This window comes from Cyprinodon variegatus, unplaced genomic scaffold, assembly GCF_000732505.1.
Source record: "Cyprinodon variegatus isolate N-32 unplaced genomic scaffold, C_variegatus-1.0 Scaffold1, whole genome shotgun sequence".
Taxonomy (NCBI): domain Eukaryota; kingdom Metazoa; phylum Chordata; class Actinopteri; order Cyprinodontiformes; family Cyprinodontidae; genus Cyprinodon; species Cyprinodon variegatus.
This window is the reverse complement of record NW_015150454.1, coordinates 2,051,559-2,068,376: the sequence shown is the minus strand read 5'-3', so window position 1 is coordinate 2,068,376 and position 16,818 is coordinate 2,051,559. Positions and strand designations below refer to the sequence as shown.

At 38.8% G+C, this 16,818-nt stretch overlaps 1 protein-coding gene across 27 annotated transcripts in view; it reads left to right on the top strand.

Moving 5' to 3' along the window:
• pax2 (paired box 2) overlaps positions 1–16,818 on the top strand; it is a 38,524-nt gene that overhangs the window by 16,273 nt on the left and 5,433 nt on the right. For 17 of the 27 annotated variants that reach the window (XM_015393662.1, XM_015395081.1, XM_015393905.1 and 14 more), the window contains 3 exons: positions 4,945–5,120; positions 8,041–8,161; positions 15,898–16,113. In XM_015393662.1, the coding sequence (XP_015249148.1) occupies positions 4,945–5,120; positions 8,041–8,161; positions 15,898–16,113 (513 nt within the window). The remainder of the gene's footprint in view (positions 1–4,944; positions 5,121–8,040; positions 8,162–15,897; positions 16,114–16,818) is intronic. The other 10 variants (XM_015394684.1, XM_015394535.1, XM_015394385.1 and 7 more) reach the window with 1 other exon arrangement.

Sequence of the window (16,818 nt, the reverse complement as noted above, 5' to 3'; positions counted from 1 at the left end):
AGTGACTTTTACCAGACTGTGTTCATGGTCGGTTTGTAGGGGATGTATTACCTGCTACCTCAGTTTCCAGAGCAAATAGACATCGGCTTCTTGGAAAGTAATCACCCAGCAGAAATTTGACAGTGGGATTATACTTTTATAAGATTTGCATGTGCTGTAATGATATATTTGAGACACATACAGTATTTGTTTAGGATACGGGAACTTCATTTTGATCTTAACACATCTTAAAATACCTGAAATCCTCTGGAACCAGGGAGTCTATGTACTGAAATTAAGATTAAATGGTTATGTGTCTTTACAGGAATCCTAATTCACAATTCCTTAACTATTCTCCTAAATCCCTGATTTCGTTCAAATACTTATGGTTGGGTACAACTTCCTGAATAATCTTCAAATCATCATCCTCTTAGAATATTATCAGCACCTCCTCAGCACCTAGAGCAAATATCAAGTCGGTATCACTGCCTGCTGACTGTCGGAACATTGGTTGGTGGTGCTAAATTGAATTAATAAAGCTCTTAAACACGCCACAACATAACAGGATCTTAACAGCCATGGCAGTGTTGCTGCCTCTCTGATTCCACCCCCCAACCATCACCACCACCACCCCACCCAGCTCTCTCCTTTCCGCTTCAGAGGTTTCATAAATATAGCTAGCTTACAGGGAAGGAGTGTTCACCCTCTGGGTATACTGGTTTGTTTGTGTTCGCTCTCTCTTTTTTTTTCTCCTAAGCTCAACAGCATTTTAAAAATCATCAACAAATGATCCACAATTTGCGATAGCATCATTTCACCTATCATCCCAGGACCAATACGCGAACGGCTGGCTCGCAGCCTCTGATCTGGGAAAACCCCACATGTCATTGATTTATGGAGCGAGCCAGGCCGTGTGTAGGAATTCATTTGCCTTTCAAACAAGCCTCCCCCTCTAGACTTCTCTGAGTTATCTTATCTCAGGAACACAAGAGATGAAAGAAGGACATTTAGTACAACTGTGCTACACCAAGTGGTTTGCTTTCTACTCACAGTTGCTATTGAATGAGGATGTGTTTGATTTTTTTGTGTTGCTTTTCAACCTGTGCTGTATGTACATGGTCTATTCTTAAAAAAATCCTCAGGTAATAGCTTGACCTTCTTATCAGTAAAGTTGACAAGAAGGTCAAACAGTATTGGTTGAAGCTGATCAAAGAAAACGTGTTCTAGAACTAAAACGTGTGAACATCCTAGTCAGAGATTCTTGTTTTTATCTCTTCACACGACGGCGTTAAAACAAAGGGATTCAGTCAGATGGTGATTTAGGAGTGATAAGAGAATACCTGCTGAGACACCCGAAGGGGTTGAAGAAACACTGGAAGAAAACGAAACAAGCCAGTCAGCGAGACAGACACATACATTCGCAATCTGACAGTAAGGCTTCACACTTCACTTGACACAAAGACTGTCAAAGGATGGATCTGATTTACTTTACTTACCTTACCATACATCTAAAACATAAACCCTTTAATGGCACACGTTAAACGCTCTAAAGCTAAGACTGGACTTCATTCTGTTTACTTTTAAAGTGGTTTTGAGTACCATAGGAGAAAATATTCATATACTACATTTACTACTATACTACTATAACCAATTTCTGTCAAATGTGTGATTCAAAAATAGCTTTTTTATGATAATATGGATGGAGTTGTTCACATTTAGGTCTTAGAAAAGGAATGATTTTAGGAAATTACTCCTGTGATGGAAATTAGTTGGGACTTGCTTCCATGTCAAAAAGCTCGAGGAGCTAAAATCATGCGCTATTGATTGAGCTTCATTCTTTCCTTCACGCCTGTAAATGCAAAGTACTTAAATTCAGGATTTTTGATATGGCTCAGTTTAAAGCTTGTTAGTGTTTAACATTCTAATTGCACCTTAATTAAGCATAAATTCAGATAAGTTGGTTCTGGATGAAATTTAAGTTTTCGCCTTTGACCCCTCAAACAGTAAAAAAAGGATACAGAGTAGCTTATAATTACTACTAAGAATAGAGGTAGGGGGATGTTAAAAACATACAGGAAAAAATAAATATATTGGACTTTTGTTCATAGTATGAAAAGCTAAAAGGGCAGTTTAAGTAAACTCTAAGTAACATTTAAGTCAATGCTAGTTTACTATTAGATATTTATTAGAACCATAACATCTACATAATTTTGTTTCAAATAAAGGAGAGTAGTGCCACACTGCCACCTACTTTCAATTTCTTGGTAAATAGTCAACTAATTGATTATTGGTAAACATCACCTAAATACAGAATGACTATACTTTAAAGGATCATTTAATAAAATTGTGTAAACCAGTAATCTCTGCAGGAAAATACTTTGTGAGTATCCTCAACATCCTAAGCTGGTTCCAGAGACTGTAACTTACTGATAGCATGGAAGAGGCCAACACGTGCATGGACATCTGTAATCTTAAAGCAAATGTATGCTCAAACGTGTTATTGTGACTACAAAGAAGCCAATGACTATTTAAACAGCAATGGTGGTTAAGATAAGATCTACTTTCAGTTGCCTTTCTGTATAACAGAAAACAACTAGTATAAACGATGTCCCGTCCAATGCCAGTGAGATTATGAAATTGTGTCACTTAAACAACTATTATATTTTTGCCTTTTCAATGGCTTGAAATGGCAAAATAATGTTTGCATAGATTTCTGAGACCTTTTCATTTACACATTGGAGCCCTTTTTAAGCCCTTAGAAAATCCTTGTGGTTGTGGTTAACCTTGCACCGGCTTTTGGCCCAGCCTCTGTTTTTATCTTTACTGCATTTATTCTAAATAAAAGACTTATAATAGATATCTACTGCAGGAAAGATATTAGGTACTTATGACCTTCCTATAGAACCTCACTTAAATGGCTCTGAACTAGCTCTTTACCTTTTCTGTCTTCCTCTGAGCCAACTTCTTGGTTTCATTTAGAAATATCCCTGCTCTCCATCGAAGAGAGCTGTTGGTAAATGGAAAAGATGTAAAAAATGTTGTTAATTCATGGTTGGAGAAACACATATTGTAAGGAAGAAATGCTATTCCTCTATCAATAGTACCCTAGGATAAAATCAAAGTAGTGTATTTTAGCAACAGCCTTCTGTTTAACACTCTACACATTCCCAGTTACCATCCTCCATTCCATTCTCTCTATGGATCTATTTCTCGGAGCGAATCGGGTTCATCCTATGGCCTCAGCCATTGAAAAAAGGTCAAGCAGCCGAGCAGAATGGCAATAACGCCCCTGAAATGGTACCATCAGTGGAACATGATTGATCAATTGAATTCCATAGCACAGAAAAATGTGGGATTAAGTAGAGTATTATACGCACAATGAGTTGAGGCATGATGTTCATTCCAACTTCATTTCGCCTCCCTCCTCTGCGAGCGGATCAGGCAATCAATAGCGGCCTTGCATATCATATATCACCGCTGCCTCGCCCAGGAGAGAACATAATCTGCTGCAAATTTAGAATGACAGATTTGTACGGGAGCTGAAGCCCTCATCCGCTGTTGGTGGCGCAGTGTGAGGAGGAAAGGGAGGGTGGTGGGAGGCAGCCAGGAGAGAGTGCAGGTTCCTGGAATACTGGGCTGAAGGTTTTAGCTTTTTTTTCCTCCTTTAAATGGTCAGAACATGATGAGTGAGCAGAAGGAGAAGTGCAGTGGTGGCGGCAGGCTGCCAGGCTGCGTTGATAGGGTCAGAGATCAGAGAGACCAGGAAAGTATAGGCTCATTTGTTTATATAGTGTGTGACCAAGTGAGGAAATGCATACGTTTGCCCTCTATGCCCTATCCTCATTCGGTCCCTGAATGTTGCATCCCTGCTCTGTTCTGCTTTCCAAAAGACAGGCAATATGTGGGGGGATGGAAAGAGAGAAGAGGTACAGGTAATACGTTCAGGAGGAAATAGTTCAGTTAAATAATGGCTCTCTATTTCCCAGTAGCAGAGTGAGAGGCTCTGTATGTAATCGTCAGTTCCTACTTTCTCCCTTGAAACATGTGCTCTCTCTTACAAGTATATATCTGCACTAAAGGTAATCCATCAATTACCACAGGCCCATCAGAGGATGATCATGGTGATGGTGCCAAGGGTTCCTGTGGGTAGGGGGTGTATTTGGAGAGTAAGAAATCTTAACCAAGAATTCATATAAATTCATATATTTCCAGTTTTTATGATTGTTGATTTGATCAAATCAGTTTTAGTTGATTGCAATTTCTTAGCAAACTCTAAAAATATAAGAAGATAAAAACAGCACTGAACATTATCTTTATAATCATAACATCAAGGTCATTCGACAATTGTTAATTTTTTTAATTATATGAGACATCACCCATTAAAGTCACAGTTAAACCCTGTTTTATGGTTAAGTTTAGATGAGAAACAAATTAATACAGACTACAGATTTTGATGTTCCCTTAACGTTATAGTTCATTGTAGATTAGAATTGTTGGCATACCTAGCATTGCTAAAACAGTCATCTCTATGTGTTTATTCTAGAAAATGCAAGCTTTACTCTAACTGAGTTTTACTATAGCCTGCCATAATTTCTAAATTCAGTAAGTTCAGTGACATACAGAGGATTTCATGCTGATTAAAATAAAGAAATGTAGCTCTACCATGTTCAGCCTTTCTGCTGTCTATTGAAAGTTTTGCTCTCTCTCTCCCGCAGCCAAAATGACAGAAGGATCTTTTGAAACACAACTGTGCCTCCACTGCATTAAGTTTTAACGATCTAAAAGATACTAAAAATAATGGTCCAATTAGCTAAACTTGTCTACAGCAAGTAAAATTGTCTACAGCAAAGAGGATATTAGGACAAAGTAGTACCAGATCTGTAAAACTTTATATCATGTAATGCTATAAGAATAACCTGACAATGTTTTCTTTTGCACCACTTTTTTCCTTTCCTCTTTCTTTAGATGGCTCAGATGGTTCAGGCCCAGGAAGTGACTCTCAGGGTAGTGTGGAAAGTTTAAGAAAGCATCTGCGAGCAGACGCCTTCACCCAGCAACAACTGGAAGCCCTGGACCGCGTGTTTGAACGGCCTTCTTACCCTGATGTCTTCCCCACTTCAGAACACATTAAACCAGAGCAGGTTTGTCTTTTCCAATAAAGCGAATATTTGATATATTTGGGAGCTGGGGGCTGTATTTTTCAAACGTCTTCAGAACCAATACAGATGTCTGTTGCATGAAGTCTTTGCTAATCACAAACGTTAATAGTATGCTCAGCAACACTGCTTTGAAAGACCAATGATCACAATTAGAGTCAAACTAGATTCCAGAGTGAATGAACAGATAGATTTGAAAATGTTTATAACACTAAAAGTGTGTATCATACTACGTAGCAGAAAATAACAGAACTTCCTCTCCCCCACCTGTTGCTGTAAAACACCAGCTTACAGCAGCTTGATACTTACAAGAAACTTAAATTTGTTATTTTGGAAATCTTCAATTGAAAAAAAACAAACAATCAAGGTGTGGATACTTAAGAAGTTACATTGTTATTAATTAATGCTAAATAAAAGATCTACAGTTAGCATGCTATAAGCCATGTATCTGTTTAGGAGCTTACTATAAGCTCTACCCAAGCAGACAGCTTTTCTGATTGAGCAGATAACAGTTTCTGCAATAAATACTTGAAAATCGCTGTTGAATTTAGTCAGTTTTTATGTTATATTTTTGCTGCATTTTATTAATGCGTCAATAAATTACGTTTATTTAATTAGGACTAGTGCATTTCACAACTTAGAAGAACATCTGACAATGATTCGGTTTTTGTTATAAAGATTTTAAACTATTTCTACCAAGGACCTGAATATGGAAGAGATGGATGGAAGAGAAAAAGGCTTAAACATGAAGCCACAGTCATTAGACTAAAGACAACTGGTTCTCAGATTCCATTCTAACAAAGCTATTTCAACCACATCAGCAGCTTCAACCTTTACATTTGATCTGGTTTGAGGGTATAAAGGAGTTTATTCAGTGTTTGTTTTTTTAGAATCTGCAGATGGCCAAACAGACACTCAAAAGTTATGTTTCTCAAGGCATTTTCTTGAGTTTTTGTTTCCTCTAAGCCCATACAACACTATGTTCTCCATGTTAACCAATCTCAATATGTTTATATTTGTGTTTCGTAAATTCTGTACATGCTACTTTTTCTTATTGAACAAAAAGTGATGTTGGGAAACTGGTGCCTAAATGTAGCCTTGAAGCCTACAATCTATTACAGAGGATAAGCTTTATTTACATTCATTATACTGTTAAACAACAAGAGACTATTAATTTTTCCATTGGAACTCTATCTGGGTGCCCACACAGCCTTAGCTGTGCCCTAATTGAGTTCATTTTCATCTCTGTGCGATCGTGGGGAATTACAGCGGCGATAAATCAGAGGGACAGCCCCTCAGCCTGCTTTACAGCCCCTAATGCAGCTAATTACCAAAGTGATTTCTATGGCAAGATCAATACCAAAATGAATTGGAAATGACTTGCAATCACAAAGAGCGGAGGAGAAGGTATTAAGAAGGCAAGAGGGGGCTGAGGAAAGGGGGCGAATAACGGCGTCAGAATGGTCCAGAAAAATCAGTTTTAATTTAATGTAATATTAATCAGGCTGCTTTCCACTCTTTCCATGCGCCTCCCCTTTTTCAGCTTGTTTCCAACACCCCCTCCTTTTCTGAAACTGGTGAAAAGGTGGGATATTAGGCTATTAGGGGCTTGTCTGGTGTCTGCATCAGGACATTAAAAAGCCATTTTGAAGAGGCCAGGCTGAATAGGCTGCATCCCTCCCACACTTCTGGCAGCCATGTGGTCAGGTCATTCAGGCCCCTCTGCGCTTGCCACTCGCCCTCCGCCCAGCCCCTGCCCAGCCTCTACCCACAACCCATCTGCATGACAAAATGGCTCTTGTGCGGCTGAGGCCCAACGGGATAGAAGAACATCCTGCCTAGTGCCAGGGAACAGTTGTAAGCAGACAATTAGAGTTTATCTGGGATAGAGGCAGACAAGACTGGGGTCACCAGCTTGCCCCTCTGGGACCCTATAGCCCCCACCCCCAAAACACAATCCTTTGAGACAAACAGATGCACACACGCACTGTGACATATTCCTCATAGACACCAATGTGCATGCAAACACTTCTCTTTTTAAATAAGCACAGGGTCAGGAAATGTCATCTCATTACCAAACAGGATTTATCACAATTGCAAACAGAGTCTTTACCTGGGATTAACATGGACAAAACAAGAGATTATATGCTCCCACCAAATTGTTTATCACAGCACCAACATAACAAAATTTGTAAATTATAAAAGAGGTATCTAGCAGCAGCTTGGTTTAAAAGCTTGGCTTCAAATGAAAAAACAACATAAAAAATAAATACAAGCATTCAGCAATATGCAAAATCTCAGTTTTTGTATTTATCTTGAATGTAAAGCACAAAGGCAGAATTTAAGCTTGGGCACCCCAATATCTTTTTTTTTTTTAAAGAAAAGATAAAAAAAAAAAAAAAAAAAAAAAAACACCACATGTCTCTCCTGTAACAAAGCCCTGAATGTCTCCTCCCTTGACTGGTCACAGGGATGACTGCAGTGGAGCACAAAGAGCCAGCTGACACCCCGTCCTTTCACTCCTCTTCGAATCCCTCTCTCATCCCACTCTCCCTCTCTGCCATCTTCTCAGACAAGCCCTAATGCATGCATACATCATCACAGGTCTCGGTGAAACACAGGGAGCACAGGCAGGGGTGATGTTCACAGAATTTGCAGGAAACATCCTGTGTGAGAGAATACAAGAAACACCAGGAGGTGTCAGTCAATCTTTTTCTACATAATGTCACCTTAACTGGGAACTCTGCTGCAAGTCGGGCATCTACGATGAGCCAATGCGCAGTGCATGAGTAATATTAATCAGATCACGACCTGATCTGTTGGAATGTGAAATTAAATAAAGCCAGAGTGAGCTGTATATCTTTGATTGCCACCTGCTCATGTGTGTCTGTCTGTTTGTCTGCAGGCGAATGAGTACTCCCTCCCATCCCTGAATGGCAGCCTGGAAGATGTGAAGCCCAGCCTCTCCACCAGTGCCAGCTCCGACCTCGCTTCCAGTGTCTCGCAGAGCTACTCTGTTGTGACAGGTACAATCTGATTCATGCTGCACTGGGTCTTAAAAGAATGTGAGCAGGTGCAGCAGTGAAAGACATCTACACCAAGGTGGTAAACGTAGTCAGTAAGAGGAAGACAACAGAACAATGTGTTCTCTGTGTTTTTAACTCCCTAAAAACTCCTTCCTTGAATCCATTCTTCGCGCTAACTTCCACAGGTTCATAAAAAGATGTACACATTATTTAAAGCTCTGTGAAATTGTGATAATCACTGATGAGGAACTTCAGAAATAACAATACAATGTTATTTTCCCCTGTTTTAGGGTTTCACTTTAATAGTTATACAGTACATCCCCACATTTGAGTAAAAAATATATACATATATAAATATGCATTTGGAAATGTTTTAAACAGTGTGTCACACCAGCACACATTTCTAAATGTTTTATAAAGATTTTAAGTGCTTTTTCGACATGAAGTGTTAAAAAGCAAAACTAAAATATATATAAAACTTTAAATCATGTTAAAGAAATAAAAGTAAAATGAAAAAACAAGCATTTTTATTGAGCCCTCTTTAATCAAATATTCGTCAATAAAATCAAAAGCAATCCTTGACTTTCAGGGTCAAGATATTAAATCAAATTACCTGTGCTTAACTCAGCATAACTGCAGCTAAATTATAGGCCAGGCAGCTAACAAGTAACATGTAAAATTTGTTGCTAGAGTTGTAATAGGAAGGTACTTTCTTACATAATCTTATTTTGTTACCAGTTGTTAAATAAAGCTGTTATCTTTTGCCAAATCCACTATATGAAATAAGAACTGGCTAAATGTTATGGGCCCCAGGCAAGCGTATTAAAGTCAGATACTGAGTTGATTTCTTTCTAGTTATCTGGGGTGCAAAGTTATACCAAAGAAAAAGTCAAGAACTCTGTAGGAGCTATGGTGATCTGCAGCCATGGTGGAAGAATCTGTTGACAGGACAATTAGCCTTGCATTCCATATATATATCCACTTTATGGAAGGGCAGCCAGAAGAAAGCTGTTGTTGAAAAATAGGTATAGCAGTTTCAGTCTGGAGGTTGCAGCCATGCAGAAGACCATAAGGATGTGGGAAATAAGGTGCTGTTGATGACGACTGAAAAAAAAAAATGTCTTTGGCTGACATGCCGAAGTTCAATTTTGGCAGAAAACTTACATTGCTCCATTTACTCAACATATTATCTTCATAATAAAATAGGGGATGGCAGTATCATGATGTGAGGAAGACTTTCTTAAGTAGGCACATGAAAGCTAATAGATAGCGGTAAAGAAATACATTTTTGTTTTTCTTTTGGTTATTATCTTGAAACAAATCTAGATTTTTTCTTTCAATTCCCATTTACTGTCTGCTCTGTGTTGGTCTTTAGCCTATAGCATCAATGAAAACGTTGTCATTGTTTTAAAGTAAAGTCACACATTAAAGGTTTTAAATACTGTGGGCACTGTAGATGATGCATAACATACGTATTTATAATTTTTTCCAACTCCACCGGCTCTCATCACTTTGTAAAAAGGCTCTTTGTGTTGCATTTTGTGTTTATCTTTGAAGGTATAGAATGAGGTGATCCACTGCCTGAGCACATTAGACCCTACAGGTCTGTCCCAATTACAGCTCCTAACCTCCTAACTGGCTGCTGTTTGGCCAGAATGACTTGCTAACAGATTGACTATGAGTGTTTCTCATGAGAGACAGCTGCTGTCCTCGCTACTGCACCACACTGCCATCATAGACTCATATCTTGCTGACTGACAGCAGCTGGAAAAAGACCATGTCTGGCAGGCTTGCTACTGACTTTGGCACTTGCATAAAAAAAAGGCACAAATCAAAGATTTGTTTTTTCTTAACACTTATGATGTGTTTGCAGTCTAAATACATTGCATATGCTGTTTTATTCTATGGCTTCTTCTCTTCTGTCCAGGCTGATTGTCACCTGGATCATTTAAAAAAATGCTTAATTGTTGAGATAGAGGCTTTCTTTCAGTGGAGGTTAGTTAGGTTTATTCTGGTCCATGCATACTCTCTAAATATGCTAAGGTTTTAATAAAAGTTCCATAATGGCGCAGTGGGAATCAGTTAGCGTGGGTTTGTGTGTGGGGGGTTTGTGTTTGTGTATGAGCTGGTCAGGAAAGAGGACAGCATGATTGAAAAACTGCAGTCGCCCATCTCATATGATCCCTGTAGTCTGACCCCAGACTTGCGCAAAGAGTGATGGGAAAAGAAAGAGCCCCTTTTTATTCTCGAATATGTGGGAGGTAGCTTTGCCCCGGAAAATTGGGCCTCAGGAGAAGAAAGGTGTGTTTTTGTCTTTTATGTTGGGCTCCTCCTATGAAAGTGGTCTCGCTCTAGGGAGCAAACTCATAGCAGGTGGCCTCCAAGTCCACCTGGGGGCTCGGGGCCCCCTAAAGTGATATCTCAGAGGACCAGAGGTAGCATTAAGAGATGGAAAAACTTCAAGAAGTGTAATTTGACAGAAGATATCAGTGCAGCCATTTAATTAAACAAATGTGTCTGTGTGCCCTGAGCACAAACAAAATTAAACTCGCAAGTAATATCCAGTAAACTTTATCACTTCAAACATACAAAGTAATATACGAAGCCGTGTGTAGGTTGTTAGTGTGCGATATAATTTTTTTTTTCTACCATTAGCAAACCCTGTAAATAGGAGTGTATGCCAAGGCTGAGAAACTGCTAAATTACCTTCCTCACTTAGGCTGGAATCCAATTATCAATAAATTATGCTCTCATACTGGATGGAGCTGTGAGATTATATTCATTCCTTAAATGTTTTCTGCTCCCAATTAAAATGCATACCGTTATTGATCTTGTTGATTTTTATGTCCTGAAATTTGCATAATCTATTAAAGATGAATGATTAATGAAGTGTTCAGTTTTGCATTCCAGGGGCCCCCATAGAGAAAGCAAAGTCGGCCATCTTTTGTGTCCTCTGTTTACCCTAGCAGGTCACACGAAGCAGTTTACTTGCAGGAAGGGTGGCAGCAATGTCACAGAGTTAGTTAACGCACTGAAGCACACCATCATTGGCATTTAGGAAGATCATGAAAAAGTAAAACGTGGCTGCTAATGTTAAATAACTTACCATTTAACAAATGATTCAATAAATGGAATTTAAAATTCTATTATGTTTATTTAGAATATGAATCATGAAACGCTTTATTGCCAGTACTGTTTTTACATGTATGAAGAATGTTTTGGTGATGAGGTGCAATACGTAAACAAACAAACCTACCGTTAGCATCAATAAATAAAGGACAATCAAAATGTAGAATAAATAAATTTAAGTTGCATATGAAGAGCATAATGGCTTTTTGTATTGTATTGCTTGTAAAGATGGATAAAAAAAATTTGCCCAAATATTCCAGTTTTGGAATTGATATGAGTTAATTTACTGGAATCAACAAAAGAAGCATCTTTAAACAAAGTCATAAAAGGCACAAGTACTGCACCTCTAAAGTAACTACTTTGTGCAACCACCTTTTGTCAATAGGACAGCACATGGTTGTTTACTACTGCATTTCACAATGCTCGATAAAGAATGAAGGAATCCTAAATATTTCCTTTTTGCACAATTTCTATCGATCCTGGAGGATATTTTCTTTATTGATCTGGCCTAAAGTTAAATCATCAGCCTATTGTGCTGAAAGAGCCAGTAATAGTCCATGTTCAGCTAGCTTATCAGACAAACTACATTTCTGTTATAAATTTCTTGGTCATGTAAAGATTAAATGATGCCATGTACTCTACTAAAGTTCCCAGAACCCCCAGCATCACAGATTTTATTTTTTAATTAATTATTTTTTTAGAGCTTGGAATCCTGAGGTTCTGATTGGGACACAGACTGCCATTCTGTGTCCCTCCGGGCGCCGCACAATGGCAGCCCACTGCTCCCCAAGGGGATGGGTTAAATGCAGAGAGTGAATTTCGTTGCTCTATTCCTGTGACAGTGTAATGACAATAAAAGCTGGATAAAAAAAAAGCACAGATCCCCTTTATAGATCTTTACCCGGATTAATGTAGCTGTGTTTTAAGCAAACCTCTCAGGACTATTCAAAGTTAGATGAGGACAGACCTGCTAAGATTCAGTGATGTCGGTGCAAGCTGGGTTAGATAATCGCTCTCAGCAGAGCCTTCCAGGAGCCCAGGTGTAAATGGGAACCCCTCTGAACCTGAGCAGCTCTAGCAGGTGTAAATAATAAAGCTGGTAGTTTTACATTTACATTTTTGTATTGTTTTTGCATCCACTTCACACTCGCTCTGGTGACAAACAGTAAATGTAACCAATTGAAAGAGCTGAGTGCTTTACTTTCGAGGACTTTCAGCTGCGCACACACAGATGGATTGGAGTCTCCTTTTTATGACTTGGCAGCACCAGTTTTTTTCCTGCTGAGTTGCAAACAATATGCAGCTACCTAACCTGTGGTGCCTGGTGTGTAGCCTGGTGACAAATGGTTCGTCACAGCTCGGTTAATACCTGCAGCCCTGAGCTTAGAAATTAATTTGTTGTCTCCCTCTCCTCTCTTAATGCTCACGTAAAGTTTTAAGCACACATTTGATAATGAATTTTAGGGAAACTGCGGACTGTAGGTGTGTAATTCAGCTCATTTGGCTCTGAAAATGTTCTTTGCTCAACCAGAAATGGGTGCAACTTCTATTTTTTTATTTTTTTTGCCCCAACACCATATTTTAAAGTATATTTGTAAACTTTGCCCTGAATGGCTGCTTCAAGCAAGATGACAGCTGTGCTTTAAGGGAAGAAAATTGTTCTTCAACTGAAAGAAGAGCTTAAGCAGCCAATGTACACCAAAGTTCCTTAGTGTGCATTTAAAAGTAAAACACTCACTTGAGGGCAGCCTGTTGTAGCTATATCTGAAAGCATCTCTCTGAGGACCGCTACAGGTTCCTAACAGTTTATTTCTATGGTTGATGAGGTCTGTAGATGTGGTATCAGTGGTTGAGCGGAGACAGATGTTGGAGAACTCTATACCATCTTCCCCTCTCTCAGATATGTGTTTGCAGGGGGAAAAAGGTCCCCATGGACTCCAAGTTTATCTTCCATCTCCATCATCCAGGCCCGGGATTTGACAGCCTCCCCTTTTCCCCGGCGCTGCCTCGTCTCCAGGACAATAAGCAGCACCATGTCTGATTAGTTTCAGAGTTCAGTGGTCTCGAACGCAGCATTTGTATCAGTTGTTGGTGCTCTGCAACTACCGAATGTTTCTCAACAGTTGCTCTGGTGCTGACAAAACAGAAGCAAACTAGGTTTATCTTAAATAGAGTTGAAACAAATTTGTTCTAAGCCACGAACAAATATGAAATAGTTTCCAAACAAAGGGCTACTTTAAAGCTTCTTGTTAATGTAGACAATTTTTTAAGCAATATTAAAATCTTCTACAAAAAATTTAAAATCTTTTACATCTAAGTTCTAAGAAGCAATGTTGCATTTATTGGTTGGGAAATATTTAAACTTTTTTTTTTTTATAAAATTCAGGAGCTTAATAAATTTACTAAATACTTTTCTTGGCATCTTTTTTTAATATTCATCCCGATTGGTTTATCTGATAGGATGAGGCTAACAGCCACTGTTTTACTTTCCAATTTGTCAGTTTCTTTGACTAAAAATGCTATACATCTTTAGGACTATTTTGTGGAGTACATTCATGTACCTAAGTTTCCTGTGTAAAAATAGCCTGGTTAGCCCCTGACGTACATATTATACACATCTTTTTAGTCTGAAGAGAAGCTAGCAGCACCTGATTGCAAAGGCCAGAGCAGGACTAACAGAGAGGGGAGAGAACATCTCCAGTAAATACAGATTTAATGCAAAGTCTTCTATTTAAAAAGAAAATATCTAACAGCAGCCAGCTGTTGGAATTCTGAAGTTATATCAGTCTCATTTGGGACAAAATAAAGTGCATTTTTAGAACATAGCTCTATTATGGCTGCAATATTGACTGCTGTGATTACAAAAAAGTGCTGTTGCATTATGGGTGTTTCTGGTGCTAAAGTAAACTCCTGCCTTTCTAGACTGTTTTAAGCCCTGGGTGAATCATTGTGACTGGACAGGCTAGTGTAAATAATCACCTGCTTGATTGTAAATTGTTATAAGTTGCTACCAAAAGTGGACATGTTTCTCACTGTCGTAATTATAAATCCAAATAAGTTGATCTATGAATATTTCAATCTCTCAGTAAAAGTTGGTCTGAGAGGGTGAGGCCAAAGCAAAAGTTATGGTGCTAAATTACCATTCCCTCAAAATGTGTTGCAGTTGTTGCCTTGAAGTCTGTGTTCCTAATTCTTTTACAATTGTCATTGGCTGACAATAGTTTTAAAATTGAGTTGCTTTTAACAGGTAAAATACAGAAAAGGTGCACTTGGAATTGTATTAGAAAATATAGGTTTAAAAGAAAATGTTACAAAAAGCTTGTATTACATACAAATATGGCCATAGAGTAAAAATGGCAATTAAAGGAAAACATGCATCATGGTGAATGTAGTTGTTTAACAGTTTAAATATTAATAATATAATGTGTTCATAAACAGATATGTTTTTTAAGTCCTGGTGTTTTCTAGAGTGTAGAGACCCCACTAAGTCACTGTCCTTAGACTGGGCGTTAGCTTTAGTCTGATACTGTGACTTTCTTATGATGTCTACAGAGTTTCCCCTGTCCATCCATTTAAATCTTAAACTGACTCGCACTGATTTAAAATTCCCCGGTTTTAATCAAGCAATCTTATACTAAAGCCTGAAATCATTCAGGTTTTCTCTGTTTAAGGGAATGTTTACAGCTACTGTATGAAAGGGATGCGAGAGAACTTGGCTCAAACAAATTCAGCTGTGTTCCCTCATTCTTTTTGCTTAGCATTTAAGGACTGACAGTGTTAAATCCCCCTTCAGCCCTTATCTTAATGAGGAATCACAACACACAGTCCTGTTGTAAAACAACAATGATGGGGGAAGCAGCTAATGAGGCTATCATGGTGTCGGGGAGGTGGGGGGGGTCCATCTCAGGCCCCAGCAAACAGAGCGGGGCACCTCAGCACAACATGGAGGGACCAGAGAAAGACAGAGCTTACATTGATTGCACAGGTTAAAGAGGCAGAGCTGGATAAAAAAAAAAAAGACGAAAGATGCCAGGACTCATCAGCCAAATTAGTGCAAAGCATGGCGTTTTCAACTATCTGTTAGCTGATTGTTTACTTCTTTAGCTCTGAGACAGAGCAGCCATGAGATTATGCTGTTTGTTTTCTCAAAACCTTAGGGAAATTTTGTATGCATTTGAGCTTGATTGATCAGGCGCGATGTGTTGCTACAACATTTCACTGGTGTATGTTTACACTCAGTTGGATGAATTACTGCAGGGTGCATATAAGATTAATATAATAAGCTATGTAAATGAACAAATCAAACACTAAATGCTGTTTTTATGCTCTTTCACATCTGAAATACCTAATATAATTTTCCTCGAAGATAAAAAAAAAAATAGGAGTAAAGTCTTGGAAACCTTAAGTACAGTTTAAAGAAAGTGAATCTAGGACTTTACACCCCCTTTTGTGTTTTATACTATGCAGTGTTTGATTAACACAAAATAAAGCCCTCATCTCATTCTACATGTGTGATTGATTAAAATGTGAGTATAGAACGTGTGGCAATGTATGCTTGCATTCTATCAAGTTTTTTTTCTTTTTTATCTTTTTTTTCCACATGCCAGACTCTCACCAGTCATATCCGCCTTCCATGTGTGTAAAGCGGGAGCCCCATGAGGCATCCTTTGCTCCCTTCACCCCCTCCTCTGTTGGGGATTCTGCTCTAGCTGACATCTTGCCCCACCAGACCAGCCTCTCTGTAGATGCCTCCACTCCCAGCTACCTTACCCATGCCCACGGCCCCAGCTACAGCCAGTATGCCAGCCAGCCCTTTATAGCAGGTACAGCCTTGCCCATGAGGCCCGATAGATGAATTGAAAAAATAAAAAATGTCCATTTGATTTCAGTCTATGCTCACTTTTAACCATTTAGCAATTCTCAGTTATGCACCAAATTAAAACAGCCACCTTCTCATGCTGCCTTTTGGATCTATTGTTGTGTAAACAGGAGCTAAACTGACTGTTGGGCCCTCATTATCGGAGCTATGCTCTTCCGAGCTATGGTCAGAACTTTTCTCTACATCGGACCTATTGCCTATCTATTAGGTTCACAATAGACCTTCCAGTCTCTCCAGCCTTGTGACGGGCACAAAGTCAGGGGGCTCAGAGGAGGTCCAAAATGGGTTTCGGGTGGGGGGTTGTTAAAACAGAGATGATGATGCTGGGGCCTGGCTTGGATTTAGGGCACTCTTACTTACCCCAACCCAGTGCTGTCATTGTTAATTAAAAGTCTGAATATAGAGAAGAAAAAAAAGAAAATTTTCACTGGTACAATGCTTCCATCACCTTTAGCTTCTTTGGTTGTAGTGGAATAACTACTGTTATTTGCAGCCTCTTATTTTATATATTGCATCTTGAAAACATTTACACAGCTGAGCTTATGTTAGTTATGTTATTCCAAATAATATTCAGTGTACTGTATATGTATAATTGTGTCAGTTTATTACAAACAGAAAACTAAGAAATGACATTTACCTAAGTATTCAC